The sequence below is a fragment of the Manis javanica genome, chromosome 3, assembly GCF_040802235.1.
Source record: "Manis javanica isolate MJ-LG chromosome 3, MJ_LKY, whole genome shotgun sequence".
Classification (NCBI taxonomy): Eukaryota; Metazoa; Chordata; class Mammalia; order Pholidota; family Manidae; genus Manis; species Manis javanica.
In genome coordinates, this window is record NC_133158.1 from 154,820,248 (window position 1) to 154,840,105 (window position 19,858).

The following is a 19,858-nucleotide window of genomic DNA, read 5'->3' on the forward strand; positions in this document are numbered from 1 at the left end:
AAACAAAAAAAACAAAACAAGAATACTCTTAAATAGAGAACAAACAGGTTGTTGTCATAGAGGAAGCCACTGTGGGGAGGTGATTGAAACAGGTGAAGGGGATAAAGAGGTACAAACTTTCAATCATAAAATATTTAAATAAGTCATGGGAATGAAAAGTACAGCATAGGGAATATAGTAAATAATATTATAATGTCTTTGTATAGTGACACAGCAACCACACTTACCATGGTAAGCATTTCATAATGTATGTAATGGTCAAATCACTATATTGTACACCTAAAATGAATGTAATATTGTATGCCAAAAAAATTAAAAATAAATAAATAAATAGGAGAGAAATCCCAAATTAATAAACTAGGGCACTTACTATTTACTAAGACCAACCTTTGCCTTTGAAGACAGGTTTAATTATGTCTGATTTCTCTGATGATTAAAACAGAATTATCAACCCCTTATATGGTCTGCTAGTTATTTGCATATAATAATACAGAGTAATCTGGTAAACTTTCCATGGAGATATATTCAGAGCTTACAAAATATGTAAATCCTTCAAAATAAGATTTTTATTTTGGGGTACTTAAATTTGGCATGCTAAGTATGTGTTTCATATCTTAAAGTTGCACTTAAGTATTGTAGGCTCTTAAAGAATAAAGAGGGACATTTTGATTTATTTTGCATAATTTTCAAAATGATTTATTAAAAGTTCACTGTGTGCAGGACACTGTACTGTGGCATGTCAGAAGAACAATGGGAGCATTTAGAGATGATCTCTGCCCTCCTGGAATTTACACAATGAATGGAAGAAAGCACAGAATTATGCACACTCTGGTGCCTCCAACAATAACTGTTGACTTTTTATTTGTAATCAGAGAAGCCTGGCCACAGAAAACTGTTTTTTTCCTGGGTTTACGAGAACCGAGCTGAAGTGGAAAATGTTATTTGCTTTAATGAAATAATTTACTCTTGTGCAACCTTAAATTGTGTCAATCTAGCAAATAAAGGAAGAAAACCTTATTTATAAAATTCCCGGCTTCTGATTTCACTTCATTGCTTCTCAGACTCCAAGGGGAAAAAGAAAAAAAAAATGAAGATTTTGTTGCTAGGGATTTTTCTATTTTTATATGGTACCTCAGCCTGGGCGAAAGAGAAGCATTATTACATCGGAATTAAGGAAACAACCTGGAACTATGCTGCAGACAATGGGGAAAAGAAACTTATTTCAGTTGATAGGTAAGTCACTGTTTTTACTGTTTACAGACCAAATTTATAAATTATCAATTTAAAACACAAAACCAGTAAGATGAACTATCTCTTTAATTTGTTATATACAGAAACTGCAAAATGTGGACTTGAAACCTGAGACACTTTAATAAATGTTCTCTAAGTTCCTGAGTATTTTTCCTTTTCTTGAGAGGCTGCCCTACTTTTTCCCCTCGATCCTGGGGAACTGTGTGGGCTTCTGTTTACCTCCCCTGGTTGTTACTGTGTCTCTTATCCAGGTTCAGTCTCCGTCTGTGCAGGAGTTCTTTCATGTATATAATAATTGTATAAAATGTTATGTTTATTATACCATTTACTGATTATGACTGGTAAGGATAAAATGTCTTTCAGTCTTCGGAAACATCATTTACAGAAATCAAGTACAATTTAATAAATATGACTGTGCCTAATACTTGCTGGATGACTCTGGACAGTTAATTGAGTTCCTGTCTCTCAGCCTCACCTTCCTAATCTATAAAATGGAGATAAAAGAATATACATCACACAGCTGTTTGAAGATTGGATGCATGTGAAGATCTTAGTAGAGGGCTTGTACATTATACATGCACAAAAATGTGAGCTGTCTATTATGATGGCACCAAAAACCTCTTTGTAACTTAAATATTTTCATGTTTCAGGTAGAAGCCCCCTTATTTCAAGCAATAGTCACCATACAGAAAAACAAGAGTACAAGCCTTGAAGGGTTTTGTAATGAAAGTTTATCTATACCAAAGTCATCACTTTTAATAATGTTAATGAAACATTCATCACCAAATTGAAATTTGGCATTCAAAACCAATGTTCACTACATTTAAAAATGTATTTCAGTGGTGATAAAGCACAAATGGGCCCAATAACAATCAGCTGATAAGAATGTATCTTTAAAATAGCTAAACAAAATGCCAAATTTCATAATTGTTGACTGTTGATGGACATATACTATTCTGATTAATTTTATGTATGTTTGAAATGTTCAACATAAAAAAACAAATGTGTAGCTGACAATAATATCTAATCATTAAGCTACTAATTTAGTGGTATATAGTAAGGAAAATCTCTGATCTAAAAATAACAGATTGTAAATAAAACTAAAACACGTTGCAATTTTTTTTTTTCAAACCTGGTTTTGAGCTAAGATTTTTTTCTTAGGAATATGACATGTTTTCATGCTGCACCAAAAACATTATTTTGTATGAATTCAGAATTTTCCCTAATTAAATATAAGGTAAATTATATGTGGCTTTAACAGGGAAACCAGACACATTTTTTAAAGTCAGACACTTAAAAAAAAAAAAGGACGGTCCTACTTCATGTCTCCACCCATCATCCTTCTGCCAAAATCCATGATAAAAAATCAAATCAGCTTTTCGGGCATAAGTTAAATGCAAGACATTGCCCCGAGCATGCTTTAATAAAGAAGTATCTAATTCCAAAAATTAGAGAATAGAAGAAAAACAGCATTTGTTAAGAATTTGGGGTGGGGATAATTCCTCCATCTTTAAATGTTCATGTGACCTGTCTGTGTTGGGGAGTTTGTGTAACACTGGCTTCCTAATTTCCTGTGGCTTCAACAGCAGCCTAGAGTTCTGTGAACTCTAGATGACACTGTTCATTCTGCCTGTGATTTTTTTTATACCTCTGAACAGTGAATAGTCAATAAAGATTCAGCAATTTTGTCAAAACTATGCTACACTTTTTCTATGGATGAATTTAGGGAGCAATTTCTTGCTCCCCTCTTTATTTCTGGTTACTGGCATGTCCAACCATCTTAGGCTGTTTAGGCTTCTATAACAAAATACCAGAAACTGGGATAGCTTATAAGCAACAGAAATTTGTTTCTCAGAGTTCTGGGGGCTGTCAAGTTCAAGATCAGGGAACCAGCGCGGTCATGTCCTAGAGAGAGCTCTCTTCTTGGTTCAGAAGGTCTCACTGTGTTGTCACGTGGTGCAAGGGGCTAAGGAGCTCTCTGGAGCCTCTTTCCTAAGGCTCTTACCCCATTCGTGAGGGCTTCACCCTCATGACCTAAGCACCTCCCAAAGGCCCCACCTTCTAAAACCATCACATTGGAGGGGAGGAGCTCAACATACGAATTCTGGGGAGGGTATGAATATTCAGATCGCAGCACCAATCTGCATGGTGATGATGGGATGTCACTAGATATGACTGGCACTCTGTAAAGACTAAAACGGAGATGCATAGTCTGAGAAAGAAGGTTGAAATGGTACGTGTGAGGCAGAGAATTAGGTTTAAGATTATGTCAGCCTGGAAGATCTGGACAATGAAGAGGAAACCATGGATCGAGATGACAGAAATTTTATCTGTTACAGTCACTGCTTGGACACTGCACAAACAAGCATTTGTGAATAAATGAAAATGTTTGAATAAAAAGTATGTAGGAAGCCAGACGAAATTATAGGCTGTGCCGTAAAAACTTTCTCTAGCACCCAGTATGGATGGATTCACATTGTAAAATAAATCAGATGATAAAATGAAATAGGAAAAGTCAGTTTATGGAGTTGTACATAGGGTTAGTGAAACTGAGAATGTGGACAGATATTAAAAGGGGAAAAGTATAGATTTTTTTACTAGGAAATAGAGTTTACCTCTCTTTAAAATGCCAATACTATTTATTTATTGAGGTGGAAAGTAATTTCCTTATACTCAGTATTGCCATTTACTTAGACCAGTGCTTATCTGTCATTCCAACATATCAGTAAATAGTTAAAGATTCCATAAAACATAGTTATTACATTTAAATAAGAATAAAAGGCATACATATAAAAAATAATGAGCACACAACAGTTTGTTCTGGGCCCATACTAACATTAATTAAATATTTATTGACTCTATTGGCAATAAATGATAATATTTCTATTTTCTTCAGCTTAATTTTTTTCCTGGTTACCTGTGGAAAACTAGAAGTAAGTGAAAAACTCTTTAAGCACAAGAAGAGCCATTACAAAACCCTTTTACACTGACTTCTTAGGCTCTCACTCAGGCTCAGTGACTCTTATTTAACATGGGTTCTTACAAACTTTGTTTTCCAGCCCATTGTAGCTTTGACAAATAAGTCTGAAATGCTATAAGATGAGGTGAGGATGTCATTATAAACAGAGCCAATGACGAGGAAGAGGTAACAGCTCAAATTCTTGCCAAAGAATTAGAGAACAAACTAGAATATTCCACCCTATAGTATAATCTTAAGCATTAAAATCAGATATTGAGTGGTCATAAGCATTCATAAATGTTAATATTTACTATTATTATCAGAAAAATAGTTGAATTTGTTCCAGTATCCCATTTCAAACAGGGAAGCGAATAAAATATTTTTACAGAAAAAACTTGTATAGAAGGTATTCATTTTACTCCTTCAAATATGGTCTTAAAATTCTTAAATGATCCTTAAAGAGGTACATTTTCTAGCTAAAATTACCTGGAAAAGTCACTTCTAATGAGTCTTAGTCCAAGGTTGCCAAATAAAAAATAGTAAGCAATCACTACAGTGGTACAAACACCTCACACAGGATAACCTATATGAAAGAGCTAATTGAGCAACTGTGCCATTTCACACTTTACAAACTCTACAATTATCACAGTTCCAGTTTTCCCTGAGAACAGATCCAGAAGAAGGGTGATGACTGGATGTGGTTTCATGTGTGCTCCTGAAGTCAGGCTAGTTGGACCTACAAATTAAGGTTGTGCTCTGTACACCTAGCTTGAGTCTTTGCCTACCAGTTAATTTTAAACTGTATTCCTTGTGATCCCTGTGTGTAGTAAGCAGAATTTTTTTAATGGCCCCCAAAAGATACTATACCCTAAATCTCTGGAACCCATGAATATGATGAGCATCACTCCTGTGATATGTGGTACATTCAGTGGCATGGATGACTTTAAAATAGGGAGATGACCTGGGTGGGTCTAACCTAACGCTGAGAATTCTTTAAAGAAGAAGTCAGAGATTCAGAGAGATTTGAGGTGGATTCAACAAACTGTTGCAGTCTTGAAGATGGAGGGGCCATTCAATAAGAACTATAAGTGGCCTTAAGGATCTGAAAGTGGTCCTCAGCTGACAGCCAGCCAGGAAACAGGGATTTCTATCCTACAGCCAGATTGAGCAGAATTCTCCCAATAGCCTGACTGAGTGGATTTCCCCACAGACCCCCAGACAAGTACTGAGCCCAGACAACACCTTGTCTTGTGAGAACCTAAGCAGAGAACCCAATTATGCCATGCCAGATTTCTGACCCATAAAACTGTGAAATAATAAATGTGTATTGTATTAAGCTGCGGTGTGAAAATTTGTTATGTGGCAATAGAAAACCAATATACTGTGTCTCAATTAATGAAGCCAAGAATCCAGAAACGTTTCATGTATATGATCCACATTTGAGTGACCATGTCTAAACATAACCAAGACCACTTGAGTGCATTCTGAATTTATGGGCGGGAGAAGCAATATTGTTATCTTACAAAGGCAGTATAAAAACTCACTTTTGGGTCTGAATCTACCAGAAATTATAGGATTTGGCTATAGGATAATAGGAATTGAGGGGCTTGAAAGGAGGGATATGGTTACTGAGAGGGGAACATAGCTATTCTAATGAGTAGAAAGTGCATGTTTTAATAGTCAATAGGAAGAACTACAATTAATGTGAATTATTTACTTAGTTCAAAAAACAACTTTTTTTAGATTCTTTTGACTGAATATCTGACTGGCAAACTTCCTGCAAGCTTCCAGTAACTGACCCTTTGTCCCCAGGCTGTCCTCTTGAAATTAAATAGATGTCCCCTAATGACCCTTTGAAGTTCCTGTGGAGACTGAAGTCAATAGACTGCCCCCAGAGTATCACGTGATGTGAAATCTTTCCCAGTTTGGTCAAGATAATTTTGCTTCATGAAAAAGACAAGCCTGGACACATTTTGCATATTGCTATGTGTATAAAAAGAATTCCGAATGTTAAAAACCCTGAATATATTACAGTTCAGGTCAATTATATTTAATTTTTGCCCCACAGAAATCTTGTTATAAAAAGAATGAATCCCAAGGCTTATGCAATGCTCTTCCTGTTTCAGGAAATGATTAATGCAGAACGGTTCCCATGCAATCAAAGCATTTTTGACAAAGCCTGATGGAATTTACTGAAATGTGGTATATTCCTCCTTGCTTTAGAGTCACATTCAGAAAATATAAATACACACTGTATATATACCTTAGGAATTTGAGAGCTGTTTTAAAACCCTGGCCTTATTTAAAAGGTGTATCAACAGGACATGGTAGAACACAGAGTAGAATCCTTTTACATATCATTGAGCGATCTTCTAGCAATAGGAGTGTCTCCAGACACTGGAGAAAATTTATCTGGGGTGTAGATGGGCTTGTGTGAGATCGAGTGGTCCAGGTTCTTCTGGTGTGACAAGAGAGGAAAAACATCTTTGCACTGTGAGCTTTCCGCTGCAGCTGTGTGCCTGCCTCAAACAGTACTCTTGCTGACCTCTCATCAGTATGGAAAGGATGAATCTGCTTTTAATCTCACTGGTTTTCAGTGCCTCAGAATTTTGCTGTTGTTAAGACATCTGTTAAGACTACTCCTGTTCATACTAATGCTGCAGTTTGCGGGGATGAAATCATATCCCTGTCCTGATATTTTTCCATGCATTTGAATGTCTGTGAAGTACCTGCAAAATGGAAACTGTAACATACAATTAGAAAATGAAAACAAATAGGAGAAATGAAGGCATAAGCATGGATTTGCCACACCATACTGCTTGCAAAAGATGTCACGTTTTAATTTTTCTACAAAAATAGAAAGTTTGGCCCTCCTCCCACTAAGATGGGAGAAAGAGATCTCCTGTTATTCATTTTTCAGTGAACAGTTTGAGAATCCCCTGGCTTATGCAGTCCAGGAAAACTGGGGTCCTTGGTATATGGTGACAATTATGAGATGCTTATTGGTGAAGCCCCCTGGTCAGTCCAAAGCACCATGGCTCTGCTATTTCCAACACCTGCTCCCACTGCCCAAACTAGCCACCACGACCACTGTAAAGTGGCCTCCTCACTGCACACCCCACTCCAGGCTCAGGCTTAATCTGATGACCCCATGCAGCCACTCCAGCAGAGGTCGGCCACTGCCAGGGTATGGCCTGGAAACAAAATTTGCCACCTGTCTGTCTCACAGTCTCAAGGAATCCTGCTGCCTCTGGGATTGGGCAGCTCTTTTCTCCTTCACCTTGAATCCTGCCCCCACGCAGGTTACCCATAAGCCAAGAGTGGCCTGCCTGCATCCGAACACACCAGGATGTATGTTAGCAAACACAGATGCCCAAGCCCCACCCCAGCTGCACAGAATCAGAATCAATAGGGCTCAGGCCCAAGAACTTGCATTTTATCAAGGTCCTCAGTAGATTCCTATATGCATTAAAACTTAGGAAACATTAGACTGGAGCCCAAGATTTTTTTAAAAAACGAACCCTTTAAACTCTGTAGCAGGGAAAGTCCAGAGCTTCTGCACAAGCCCTGCCCTAGCTTTGAAGAAAGGAAGGAGAAATCTCTCTCCCTCTTTCCGATGAGCTTAGAGCTGAGGAAAATGGCAACATTCATTCCTCAGTCAGGTTATCCAGCCCCACAGGGTTTGAGTGGGAAATGGTAAGGCATCGAAGGTCACTGAAATGGAAGTAGGCAAAACACACACACAAAAACCAACAAATGAACAAACATAACCCCAGATCATTAGCCTGAGGGCTGGCAGTTTTATTACAGCAGAGGGGACCTCAGTTGTGGAGGACTTGCCAATGTCCACGTTTAAGTGGGTCCTTCTAAACAGCTAGATGGCATTGCCTACGGAAAGTTCCTGGTGAGCTATCCAGAGTCTTCTGTGAAGAACAGTAACGTAAGAATCAGTTCAAAGTTTGAACACCAAAATCACTTTCTTTTCCTCCCTTTTCTTGTTTTTTCCCTGGCTACAATTTACTTAGCTGATATTTTTAGAAAAATTTGAGCAGCTATGAGTCAGCCACTAACTAGAATATAAACATTCAACGTCCAAATATTTACAATAGCAAAGGATTAAAATAACAGAAGGGTAATTTGAATCCAAAGGTAATTTTAAAACATTCACATCACATGCATCAGTTTCATCCTCGACTAGTAGAGCTAAAATATATTAAAATGATAGAATTAATATAATGTCATTAATTTTACTTAGCAAGAAAAAAGGAAAATATATGTCATATACACACTTAGAAGTCTCCAATATCTAGAATGACATAATCTCAAATTTTCCTCATAGCTGAAAGAGGTAATGTCTCATAGCTAAGTGAGTAATGTCTTAACTGCTTTAATATTTCACTTTAATTTTGTCTTCTATTCCATAATGCCTCTGTGTTTTAATTTGAAATTTCTGTGGGAAATACTCTGGTAAGAGACACAATTTTTTACAGCACCTTCACAGATGGCTCCCTGCCACATACCTGATACAGGACATGTCGTGTAATTAAAATAGCAGGGCTAAATGCCAGTTATCCTTTTCATCTTCTGGTGGCATCCCTACAACAATAGGCAAACATTTAATGTAAAAGTGTGGTTAATTTCTCTTTGATTAAAATGTTATCCCCAGAAATGATGGCTTCTGACAGGTGTCTTCTTTTATTTTGCAGAGAACATTCTGATACCTATCTTCAAAATGGCCCCAATAGAATTGGAAGGTTATACAAGAAGGCCCTTTATTTTCACTACACAGATGAGACCTTTACTACAATTATAGCAAAACCTGTCTGGCTGGGGTTTTTAGGCCCTATTATCAAAGCTGAAACTGGAGATAAAGTTTATGTACACTTAAAAAACTTTGCCTCTAGGGCCTATACTTTCCATGCACATGGAATAACTTACTATAAGGAACATGAGGGTAAGTTCAGCTTATATTCTAGTTGCAATTTCCTCTTACTTTTCAGTAGGAGCACTTTTTAACTTCTAAGATTATGGACTCCCTTCCTGGGTAAGACCTGTAATTGTGGTGTTTATTGATAAGTATTTGGTTCATCACAATAATGCTGTTTCTCTTTGCCTTGTGCTTGTTTGTGTGAAGTATGAATGTGATCGGATTTCTGGGTGGACTCATACAGTGAGAATCCATGTGAGCTGGGACTTACATCCCTGTGCCCAGCTCCTTTCCAACCAAATGGTCAGAGTAAGAGAAATAGGCAATGAGCATTAAGGCTTAGAAAAAGGCAAAAATCCAGAGGGAAGAAACAGGACTCAAGACAGGGATTGTCTTATCTCTGAAGTTCCCACATATGAACCTACTGCATCAGTGTCGTCTCTCATCCCAACTTTGGATAAACTCTGGCACAGCTCAGATGGGCAAGGGTATTCTTGCACATCCGCCGGATGGCGCACAGGGCTGGACAACCCCAGAGTCACATCTGAGACACAATTAGCCAAAAGGTCATTGGCATGTAGGGCTTGGAAGCCTTAAAAATGGTACAGGAAGGACTAAGATTAGGTATGGTGCCTGTAATCTCATTCTTAGTACTTGATGATGAAAAGAGATGGTGTTTTATTGTAAGAGCAAGGGCTTTGAAACGAATAGACCAAGATTCAAGTACAACCTTGCCTTTTACTGGCTGGGAAAGTTATATAAATCCTCTGTGCTTCAGTTTCCTCAGATACAAAACAGGGCAATAATAGTACATAGTAGTAGTTCAGTAAATGTCAGCAATTAAGATAAGCAAAAATGCTGAGGCTCTGCTATAGTTCATTGAAATTACAAGGATCAAGTTTGGAAATTAAGGTAAAATTAGACTTGGTTAATTATCAGTCTTCTTTTTTAAAGACGTATTAGGTGAATGTTTTGGCCGTATTTCTTTGTTTTTCTGAACTAAATAATTACAGGCTGACTGCCATCTTATTTCTTTTGTTTATACAATCTCATGGTGTATGAGATGTTAAATGTATTAACATTTTTTAAAGTATGATAATGCTGTGATTATACTAAAAGAAAAAAGTGTTCTTGTCCTTTAGAGATACATACACAAGTATTTATGAATAAAATTATATAATGTCTGGGATTTGCTTTAGAAAAATTCAGTGGTGATAGGGAGAAGAGTGAGTGGGCGTATAGATGAAACAAAACTGCCCTTGAACTGATCATTGTTAAAGCTGGGTTGATGGGTACATGAAGGTTCATATATTATTCTCCCAGCTTTTACATACATTTGGAAATTTCCAAAAATTAAAGTAAATTTTTCTTAATTCCATGGTTACTTCATGGGCAAAATTCTGGCATCATATAAGAAATTTTCAAATTATAGGAGAGGGAAGCCAGTTTGCTCATGCTTCCATACAATGATCCCAGGGCCAAAATGGTTCTTTAAATTGCAAACCAAAAGTCATTAGGTCCCTGACATATCTACTACTGCTCACTGAAGACTCAGCAAGCATAAAAAATAATAACACAATTTTCTATGAAGCTTCCAGACCCCCTAGCCATTATCCTCTTATTCCTCTGTGTTTAAATTGCACATCACTACATCCCCAAGGGGGCACATATTAGATGTTGAATAAATGTTTATTCAATACTGAATGAGTAAATGGACTATCTCTTCCCTCATTTTAGTTCAAATACATTCACTTTATAACTCCATTGCATTGTTCCTTCCTAGGAGCCATCTACCCAGATAACACCACAGATTTTCAAAAAGCAGATGACAAAGTGCAGCCAGGTGAGAAGTATACATACATATTGCATGCCACTGAGGAACAAAGTCCTGGTGAAGAAGATAGCAATTGTGTGACCAGGATTTACCATTCCCACATTGATGCTCCCAGAGATATTGCCTCCGGACTCATCGGACCTTTAATATTTTGTAAAAAAGGTACATTTTCTCATTGTTACTCATATGACCAAAAACAAGAAACAAGGCAGTTTGCATTTTAAATATATGTCAAGTCTTCTGTGTAATCATTGAATAGGTAAGGCAGAGAGGTGTGAGTCTAGAAAAAAAGAGGAGATGGAGAGCAGGATAAGAGAAGAAGGGGTAAATGGAGCAAGCATGCACATACATTGCTAAGCTACAAGTAAATTGTTCTCCTTGGAGACAAGTTCGCTGTATCTGACTTCCAAAGTTGGTGTTGAGATACATGACCTCACCAAATGTGACTCCCCTAGTGGCCCTCCACTGTGATAGATCTATAGTTATTTGCATTGTGTTGGTAAATATAATATTATAGTAACTGTTTCTAACATCATGAAAAGACAATACAGCTCAAGAGCTTGAAATCGAATCCTACCTTGAAAAACAATTAGTTACTTGCAAAGGACTTTTGTCTCAGCTTGTGACCATATACACCAAAAGATGAATACACAACTTTGAATTCCAACCTCTTCATTTGCCAAAAAGCATTTAATGGTTATATGGTCAGTGGCATCCAGATATATGAGTGTCTCCCAAGCCTAGGATACTGAACATAAAATTTCCTAAGCATTTCCATGTTTGCAAAACAGGAGTGACTAATCCAGATTTGTGGTGTATTAGGGAAACAAACATACTAACATTTTTTAAAGTTACAGATCACATCTAAAAATACATGTTGAAGAGTAAGTACTACTAAAATAGTAATTTTCACCTTCAGATTCTCTGGATAAAGAAAAAGAAAAAAATATTGATAAAGAATTTGTGGTGATGTTTTCTGTGGTGGATGAAAATTTCAGCTGGTACCTCGATGATAACATTGAAACTTACTGCTCTGAACCAGAGAAAGTTGACAAAGAGAATGAAGACTTCCAAGAGAGTAACAGAATGTATTGTAAGATTACAGAAGACATATTAACTTTATCTTATTTTTCTTAATATGTTAATTCTGCCAAGTTTATTCCCTCATCTGATTAAGTAGTGGGTTTCTGATCTGTAGCCCTGATAATGAAGCATCTTTGACATTCATATTCAGCCAAACAGGTCAGACAAAACTCTGAGCCAAGTAAAGCCAGATACACCAAATTTTTCCCAAACCAATAAGGATAAAATATCATCAGTTATGATTTAATGCATGTGTGTTACAGTTATATATTTATTTATCCTCCAAACTCATCCTAAAAATTGTTGAGGCATGCTAAACTTATTAAAATAAATACTTTAAAAATGCTTTAAACTATATTTAGGAAAATAGTTCAAACTGCTAGTTCCAAAGGTATTTCATTTATGTATACATTGTCCCTCTGCACCCTGCTTCATTTTTTCTATATTGTAGTTCATTTTACTTCTTGTATAAATGTTTTTTTCATAGTCTTCTCCTTTATTCTCAGATACAAAATAATGATCTTAGTAAGATTGTCTATCACTCAGAATTGTCATAAGAAATTGTTAAAGGTAACATCAATTAGACAAATAAGTATAGATTTTTATGTGTGTTTAGCTTCTTCAAAATAAGTTTTACTCAGAAGCTAAGGATACAAAAATAACTGTACTACCAAAGCAGATAATAAGCTAATTAACAAATAACATTTTTGTTTCCAGTTTTTGCTTATTATAACTGGAGGGTCTTCTTTCCATACTTTAGTCCTGCCTCTGTTACATGCTAACAAAAATAAATGTTAGAGAAACTCCTATTGTGGCTAGGTCTGGTTTGGTACTTCTCTTGCATTTGATGCATTCATGATGATTCCACAAACCAGTTTCTACCTTCTCTCTAGAATCACCAAGTTTGAACAGTGACCCAAAGTTTCTTTGAAAGATCTCAAGCCATCCTGTGTTCTTATTACAAAAGCAGTTCATAGTCACTGTAGAAAATTGGAACCGTTCTGATAAGCGAAAAGAAAACATTGAAATCATCCATACTACCACTCTCAACATGATGCATGTTGATTACTAAAAAACCCTCATTCATTTTTCTCTTTGCTATATGTATTGTATATCTATTTGTATGCATGGATATATGTACTGTATATACAAATCCACATCCATACATAGCAATGTGTACAGGTAGGTTATAACAAAGAGAGCAAACAGATGTCATCTTTCATGTTGTGTTCATCTGCTAATATTGTGCTGACAAAAATCCTGAGGCTGAATTCAGGTCCAAAATGAAAGAGCACTGTGATCGATTAGCAATGTCTGATATGGGTACAGGACGGAGGAAGGGCAGTGCGTATACCAGGCATTTCCCATCCCAAAGTGAATCTAAGTCTGTAGAGGCAACTATTACAGGCATCAGTGTCTGTTAGTCACAATCTCTGCTCTTGACTTACAGCTGTGAACGGGTACGCTTTTGGCACTCTCCCAGGACTCTCCATGTGTGCAAAGGACAGAGTAAAATGGTATCTTTTTGGTATGGGTAATGAAGTTGATGTGCACGCAGCTTTCTTCCATGGGCAAGTATTGACTAATAAGTACTACACTACTGATACAGTCAATCTCTTCCCTGCTACCCTCTTTGAGGCTTTTATGGTGGCCCAGAGCCCTGGAGAATGGATGCTCAGCTGTCAGAACCTAAACCACCTGAAAGGTAAGGCACCTTTACCTGACATTAGCTGTCGGCTGAAAAGAGTCATGTCTCAGTTACACTCCTAATGGGAATCAGAATCTAAAAGCTTAACATATTTGGGATGATCTGAGTTTTGAACTAGTAACTTAGTTTTATTCCTATGATGGTGTGCATCATAATGGAACATTTATGAAGTAACAAAATCTGAAAATACATTAATTTTTGGAAAAGAAAAGTTGGCTCTGAATTTATAGTCCTGCTTAAAATATATATACACAGTTCACCAACTTTGTAAAATATACAATATTACAAACACCAGAAGATTGTATATTGTGCTGAAAAGTAGCTTGCTTTCAACTTGTTTCTAGCAAATATAGCCAGCTTTGTCCTTTGAGTCCTGCTATTCTTTGGTTTAACTTGCTGAAAACTCTCTTTAATCTCTTTAATATTGGGCAATAAAACATTCCTGGGTCTTGAAAAATTTTTTCCTGAAGAAATTAGCCTTAATCTGGGGTTATGGGTATATGTTACTTAGACCATCAAACATAATTTCATCTGTCAAATGGGACCTTGGTCACAGAAGGCCCAGCACAGCAGGTGCATAACCATTTTGTCTGGCAGAACAATAGTAGTACAAACTCATTATATTCCTCCTCCTCCACCTACCCAACCCCTTAAAAAGATGGCAGAGCCTCTCTTCATCATTTATCTATTAATATGTCCTTTTTCCCTCATCAAAGACTTCTGAAGTAAAACCTCACAGAGAGTGGAACCATATTTTTGAAAACACTAGTATTTTATATTTCCTCTCTGTGCCATATAGAGAAGTTATTATTTAAAACTGCTTGAATTTTCCACCAGGGATTTATTTACAACTCTTCTCTAGTTTATAATACTGTTTCTAGCTATTCAACTACCATCTGTCATTTCACTAGCAGTGTTTACAAGGCAATAGGGAAGAGAAACACTGACTCCATTAACCCATGTCTCCTTCTGTTTTTAGCTGGTTTGCAGGCTTTTTTCCAGGTACAAGACTGTAATAAGTCTTCATCAGAAAATGATATCCGTGGGAAACATGTGAGACACTACTATATCGCTGCTGAGGAGCTAATCTGGAACTATGCACCCACTGGCACAGACACCTTCACCAAAGAAAACTTAACAGCACCTGAGAGGTAATTCAGAAAAAAAAAGACTATTATTGCAAAATAGGCCTCCCCTAGAAATAAAATCATAAAAGTCTTATTCAGTAAATAAACTGTAATAGGTGCCTAAAACTGAGTAACTAGAGTGTTAAATATTTATTAAAGTGTTTGGTATGGGTCCAAATTTGAGAAATAACACTTTTGAGACCATGAAAAACACAGGTTTTAGAAGTTACAAATGCTCAACAAAATCCTCAGAAAACAATGAATACAATTAGACCAATCAATTCATTTGCTTTCCATCTGAAACCATTAGCATTGTACAATCCAGCCGTGTTAAATACATTCACAAAGTTGTATATTCATCAGCATTAGCTATTTCCAGAATTTTTCATCATTCCAAATAGAAACTCTGTATCCGTTAATAACCCCCTTTCTCCTGTAACTGCTATTCTGCTTTGTCTCTAGAATATCTAGGCACCTCATGCAAGTGGAATCATGTGATATTTGTCCTTTTTTGTACGGCTTATTTCACTTAGTACAATGTTTTTTGGGTTCACCCATGTTGTAGCATGCATCTTAAATTCATTCTTCTTTCAGGCTGAAAAATGCTCCATTGGATGCATATACCACATTATATTTATCCATCCTTCTGTTGATGGATATTTGGGTTGTTTCTATCTTTTGGCTATTGTAAATAATGCCACTACGAACACTGAAGTATGAGTATCTGTCTAGGTCCCTGCTTTCAGTGCTTTGGGGTATATAATTAGGAATGGAATTGCTTGATCAAATGAAAATTCTATTTTTAATTTTTTGAGGAATAACCATACTGTTTTACACAACAGTCACACCATTCACATTCCCAGCAGCAATGTACAAGGATTCCAATTTCTCCACATCCTTGCCAACACTTCCTTTGTTTTTTTTTTGATAATTGTCATCTTAAAGGGTCTGAAGTGGTATTTCATTGCGATTTTTGACTTGCATTTCCCTGAAGATCAGTGATGTTGAGCATCTTTTGATGTGCTTACTGGCAATTTGGAGAAATTTCTATTCAAGTCCTTTTTTTATTTAAGAATCCTTTTATTTAAGAATTAAGTTTTTATTTTGAAGACTATTTTTGAATTGGGTTGTTTATTGCTGTTGTTAAGTTATAGGAATTCTTTATATATTCTGGATATAAATTCCTTATCAGATATATGCTTTGCAAATATTTACTCCCGTTCCATGGGTTTTCTCTTCATGCTCTTGGTAGTGTTCTTTGATGTACACAAACTATGCTTTCTACATTTCTGATGGTTTCCACAGCGTGCCAGCTTCTTCCTGCCTCAGGCTTCCTTTCCTACTGTCCATTCTCCATAAAGCAGCCAAAGTGATCTTTTGAAAATGTCAGTGAGATAATGCCATACCCCTGTTCCAAGTCTCTGCTCAAACACCACCTCCCCAGAGAAGCCTTGTTTATCACCCGTCTACTGGAAAAGGTTAGGTAATTTACTTAATGACACACAACAGGTCGATAGCTGGGCCTGGTTTGACCCGGGTCTGTTGACTCTTGAAGAAGAGTTTCAGTCCTAGGCTACACGGACATCCAGACGCAATGATTCCCAAAGCTGCGGCTCCAACCCAGAAGGCTCTTGTAAACTGCAGATTTGGATGTCCGACTGCTTAATAGACCCCACTTTGGATGACGCCCCTTCAAATCAACATGTTCAAATGAGAACCCACTGTCTTCTCCACAAGCTGAGTTTCCTGCTTTCTGTGAAGGGCATCACCATCCACCCACTGATCAAGCCCAAAACTGGACTCTCTCCTTCTTCACCAGTCCCTCCCTTCCTCATCCAGTAATACCTCATTATATCCTAAGTATCTCTGAAAGTTGTGTATTTCTCTCCATTCTCTTTGCCAATACTTCTGAAGTCATCACTACGTCTCACTGAAATTTTAAAAGCAGCCTCCTGACTGTCTCCTTTACTGCAGTCTTGCACATTCCAATACATTCTCCAGGCACCCACTGGAGGGATCCCCCTGCAACACTCATCCTGAATGCTCAAAGCTTTCCCACTGCCCCTGACCCAGCACCGAAACCGACCCAGGTCCTCCTGCCTGTCCGCTGTGCCTCCAGGCCTCATTCTCTGCTCCTCTGCCCACTCTGCATGTTATGCTCCTGTCCTATTCTGTAAAACATGCCATGCTCACACTGTCTCCTGAGCCTTCCCACAGGCTCTTTCCTCTTCGAGAACACCTGCCTCATCCTCCCACCAACATATTTTGTACTTTTTAACTCTACTTCTGACAGTTTTTAAAAACCACTTCCTATGGAGAGGAAATTTCCCTTTGGGTCCTCTGCCTCCCACTCCCCACAGCCCCAGGAGAAAATGTACCCTAACACCTTGTGCTTATTACATGTTATTCTGCTGATGGGCTCATAGTCTGTCTTCTCTGACAAGTGTAAAGTCCATATGACAAGGACAGGTCCGCCTTGCTTATGGTTATGTCACCAGCACATAGTAGGGTTCCTGACAAAAAAGCCTGTGTTCATACATTTGTCAAATGGAAGAAGAGATGAATGGGGTGGTTTTGGCAAGTCTAATGCCTTTCTGAGACTTAATTTCTTCCTCTGTGAAGTGGGGAGAACAGTACCAACTTTGTTACATTGTCCTGAGAGTCTTAGATACTATAGGAAAGCTCCGGAGCATCTGGCTGGCGCTCATATGGGATAAACACTTAGCTACCATGTTCTTAAACTAGTGTAGCTTTCTATTTGCCACAAATAAGCACGTTCTTCCCAGTGGTTCATAACTTCCCAGAAAGATTGTATTGTAGAACAATTTATTAACTGTCAGGGGTTGACATGAGCCTCTGTACATGCTCTCATGTTACCTGAAAAAGTGAAACCCCTACACCGTGATTCTCTGCTCCTTGGCTGAACATCCTTCTATGACGTGGCCTAATATTATCTGTTTCTGTTTGAGGATTTGGTAAGTCATGGATAATAATTATCTCTAAGCTCTGGTCAGCATTTTTCTCTTCAGTTAGTATCCCATGTGAATATTTGCTCTCCGTTCTGCTTTCAAGTCCAGCATTAAACCCCTTTTTTTTGGCAGCGATTCAAAGGTATTTTTTGAACACGGTACTACAAGAATTGGAGGCTCCTATAAAAAGTTGGTTTATCGTGAGTACACAGATGCCTCGTTCATGAATCGAAAGGAGAGAGGCCCTGAGGAGGAACATCTTGGCATCCTGGGTGAGTCCATGCAGAATATATGACTACTGCACTCTTCCCAACCTCAGAACAACAGTACATTCAGGACCTGCACATGATTTCTGTATACAACATAGAGATGTGGACGATTAATCAACAGTTAAATTCAGCAGCTAATTATTTTTCTGAATGAAAGTTATCAATAGTAAATTTTCACCCTAAAAGCCATGCTAACTTCAAATGATGAATTTTTTTTTCTTCAAACAGGTAAGGGGAATTGTGTATTTATTACTTGGTTTAAATAGACAACAAAATGGTTAACCTCCATTCTTAGCTAACAGTCCATTCCCTTAAAAATAAAATCCAAGTTACTAATGAGACAGGCTGAGTCTGTCTTAGAACCTTCTGCACTGCCCAGAAACCTGTTCTCGCCCAGGTACTCAGGCAGAACAGCCTAGAGGGTGAGCAAACAGGGTCTGGATGCAGACTGTCCTTACCCTTCATCTATTAGCTGTCTGACCTTTGAAAGTACTCAACTTTCTGCACCTGTTCCCTTTCTGTAAAATGGAAACAATAATAGTCCTTACCTCATAAAGTTGTAAGGATTAAATGGGTTAATGTACGTAAACACTCAGAAGAACACACTCTTGATAAATGCCATTTTCCATATTACATAAAACATAACAACATAGACATAAAACCTATGTTTTTATTCTATATTTTGGTGATGGAAAATCCACAACAGTGTCACTCTTCACACCCAAAACAATTTAACTTACCACTTTGGGTGGTCAAGGCTTACAGCACCCACACTCCCAACTCTTGGGACAAATAACATACATCTAACCAAGAAGATTTGGATAAAAAAAGTAACAAATGTTATTAACCTAAAGTTAAATCCAAAAGCTCTTCTCATATCTTCCCAACCTCACCATGTCAAACTGATAAGGGACTTTAAAAAAACCAAGCTTCCATTTGCCACAAATAAGCATGTTCCTCTCAACAGTTCTTGCTAGAGAGCAAACCAAAGAAAATGTCTTATGGATTGCATATGTTATATACCAAGGGAGGATAATAATTTTTTCTTTGTCCCTAGGTCCTGTCATTTGGGCAGAGGTGGAAGACACCATTAGAGTCACCTTCCATAACAAAGGAGCATATCCCCTCAGTATTGAGGCAATTGGGGTGAGAGTTGATAAGAGCAATGAGGGCACATTCTATGCCACACATAGTGGAAGTGAGTATGACTCTTGGTAACCAAACAGTGTTTTAATAACCCAGTGTGCTGGTCATCCCAGGAAAACTGCAAAAACTGAAGGCAGGAACTTGCAAGGAGACTGCTCATATATCACTCTCAGGCATTATGCCAGAGCAAATGAACCTCTTCTCCTACCATTTCCAATTGGTTTATGGAATTTTGTCCTGCCTTAAGTGCATGATTATTCACAGTGCTGGCAGTAACTTATTTGGATTATTATCAATTACACATTTCTGGAGTACTGTTTGGTTGATTTTTAAATTAAAAAAATGTTTTTGTAATTACAAGACTGGATGCTCATTTTAGAATATCTGAAAAATATATAAAAGTATAGCCAAAAATATTATCCATAGTTCTATACACAGCCACTGTTATATAATTCTTCCACTCTCATCTATGTACATAGAATATATATTTTAAATGTGATGGAGATCAAAGTAAATAAATATTACAATTTTGTATCCAGACTTTGTTTTCTTAGCATTAAGAGCATGTTATAAATATAATTTTAA

At 37.3% G+C, this 19,858-nt stretch overlaps 2 protein-coding genes across 4 annotated transcripts in view; both read left to right on the top strand.

Annotated features, from left to right (window-relative positions):
• LOC108409404 (ceruloplasmin-like) overlaps positions 1–1,152 on the top strand; it is a 33,579-nt gene extending 32,427 nt beyond the window's left edge. For both annotated transcript variants that reach the window (XR_012129456.1, XR_012129457.1), the window contains exon 21: positions 721–1,152. The gene's annotated coding sequence lies outside the window, so the exon portion shown is untranslated. The remainder of the gene's footprint in view (positions 1–720) is intronic.
• The window catches only part of LOC108409401 (ceruloplasmin), a 55,045-nt gene continuing 36,274 nt past the window's right edge, over positions 1,088–19,858 (top strand). For both annotated transcript variants that reach the window (XM_073232227.1, XM_073232228.1), the window contains exons 1-8: positions 1,088–1,233; positions 8,917–9,164; positions 10,921–11,133; positions 11,891–12,064; positions 13,505–13,759; positions 14,742–14,913; positions 17,991–18,130; positions 19,185–19,325. In XM_073232227.1, the coding sequence (XP_073088328.1) occupies positions 1,088–1,233; positions 8,917–9,164; positions 10,921–11,133; positions 11,891–12,064; positions 13,505–13,759; positions 14,742–14,913; positions 17,991–18,130; positions 19,185–19,325 (1,489 nt within the window). The remainder of the gene's footprint in view (positions 1,234–8,916; positions 9,165–10,920; positions 11,134–11,890; positions 12,065–13,504; positions 13,760–14,741; positions 14,914–17,990; positions 18,131–19,184; positions 19,326–19,858) is intronic.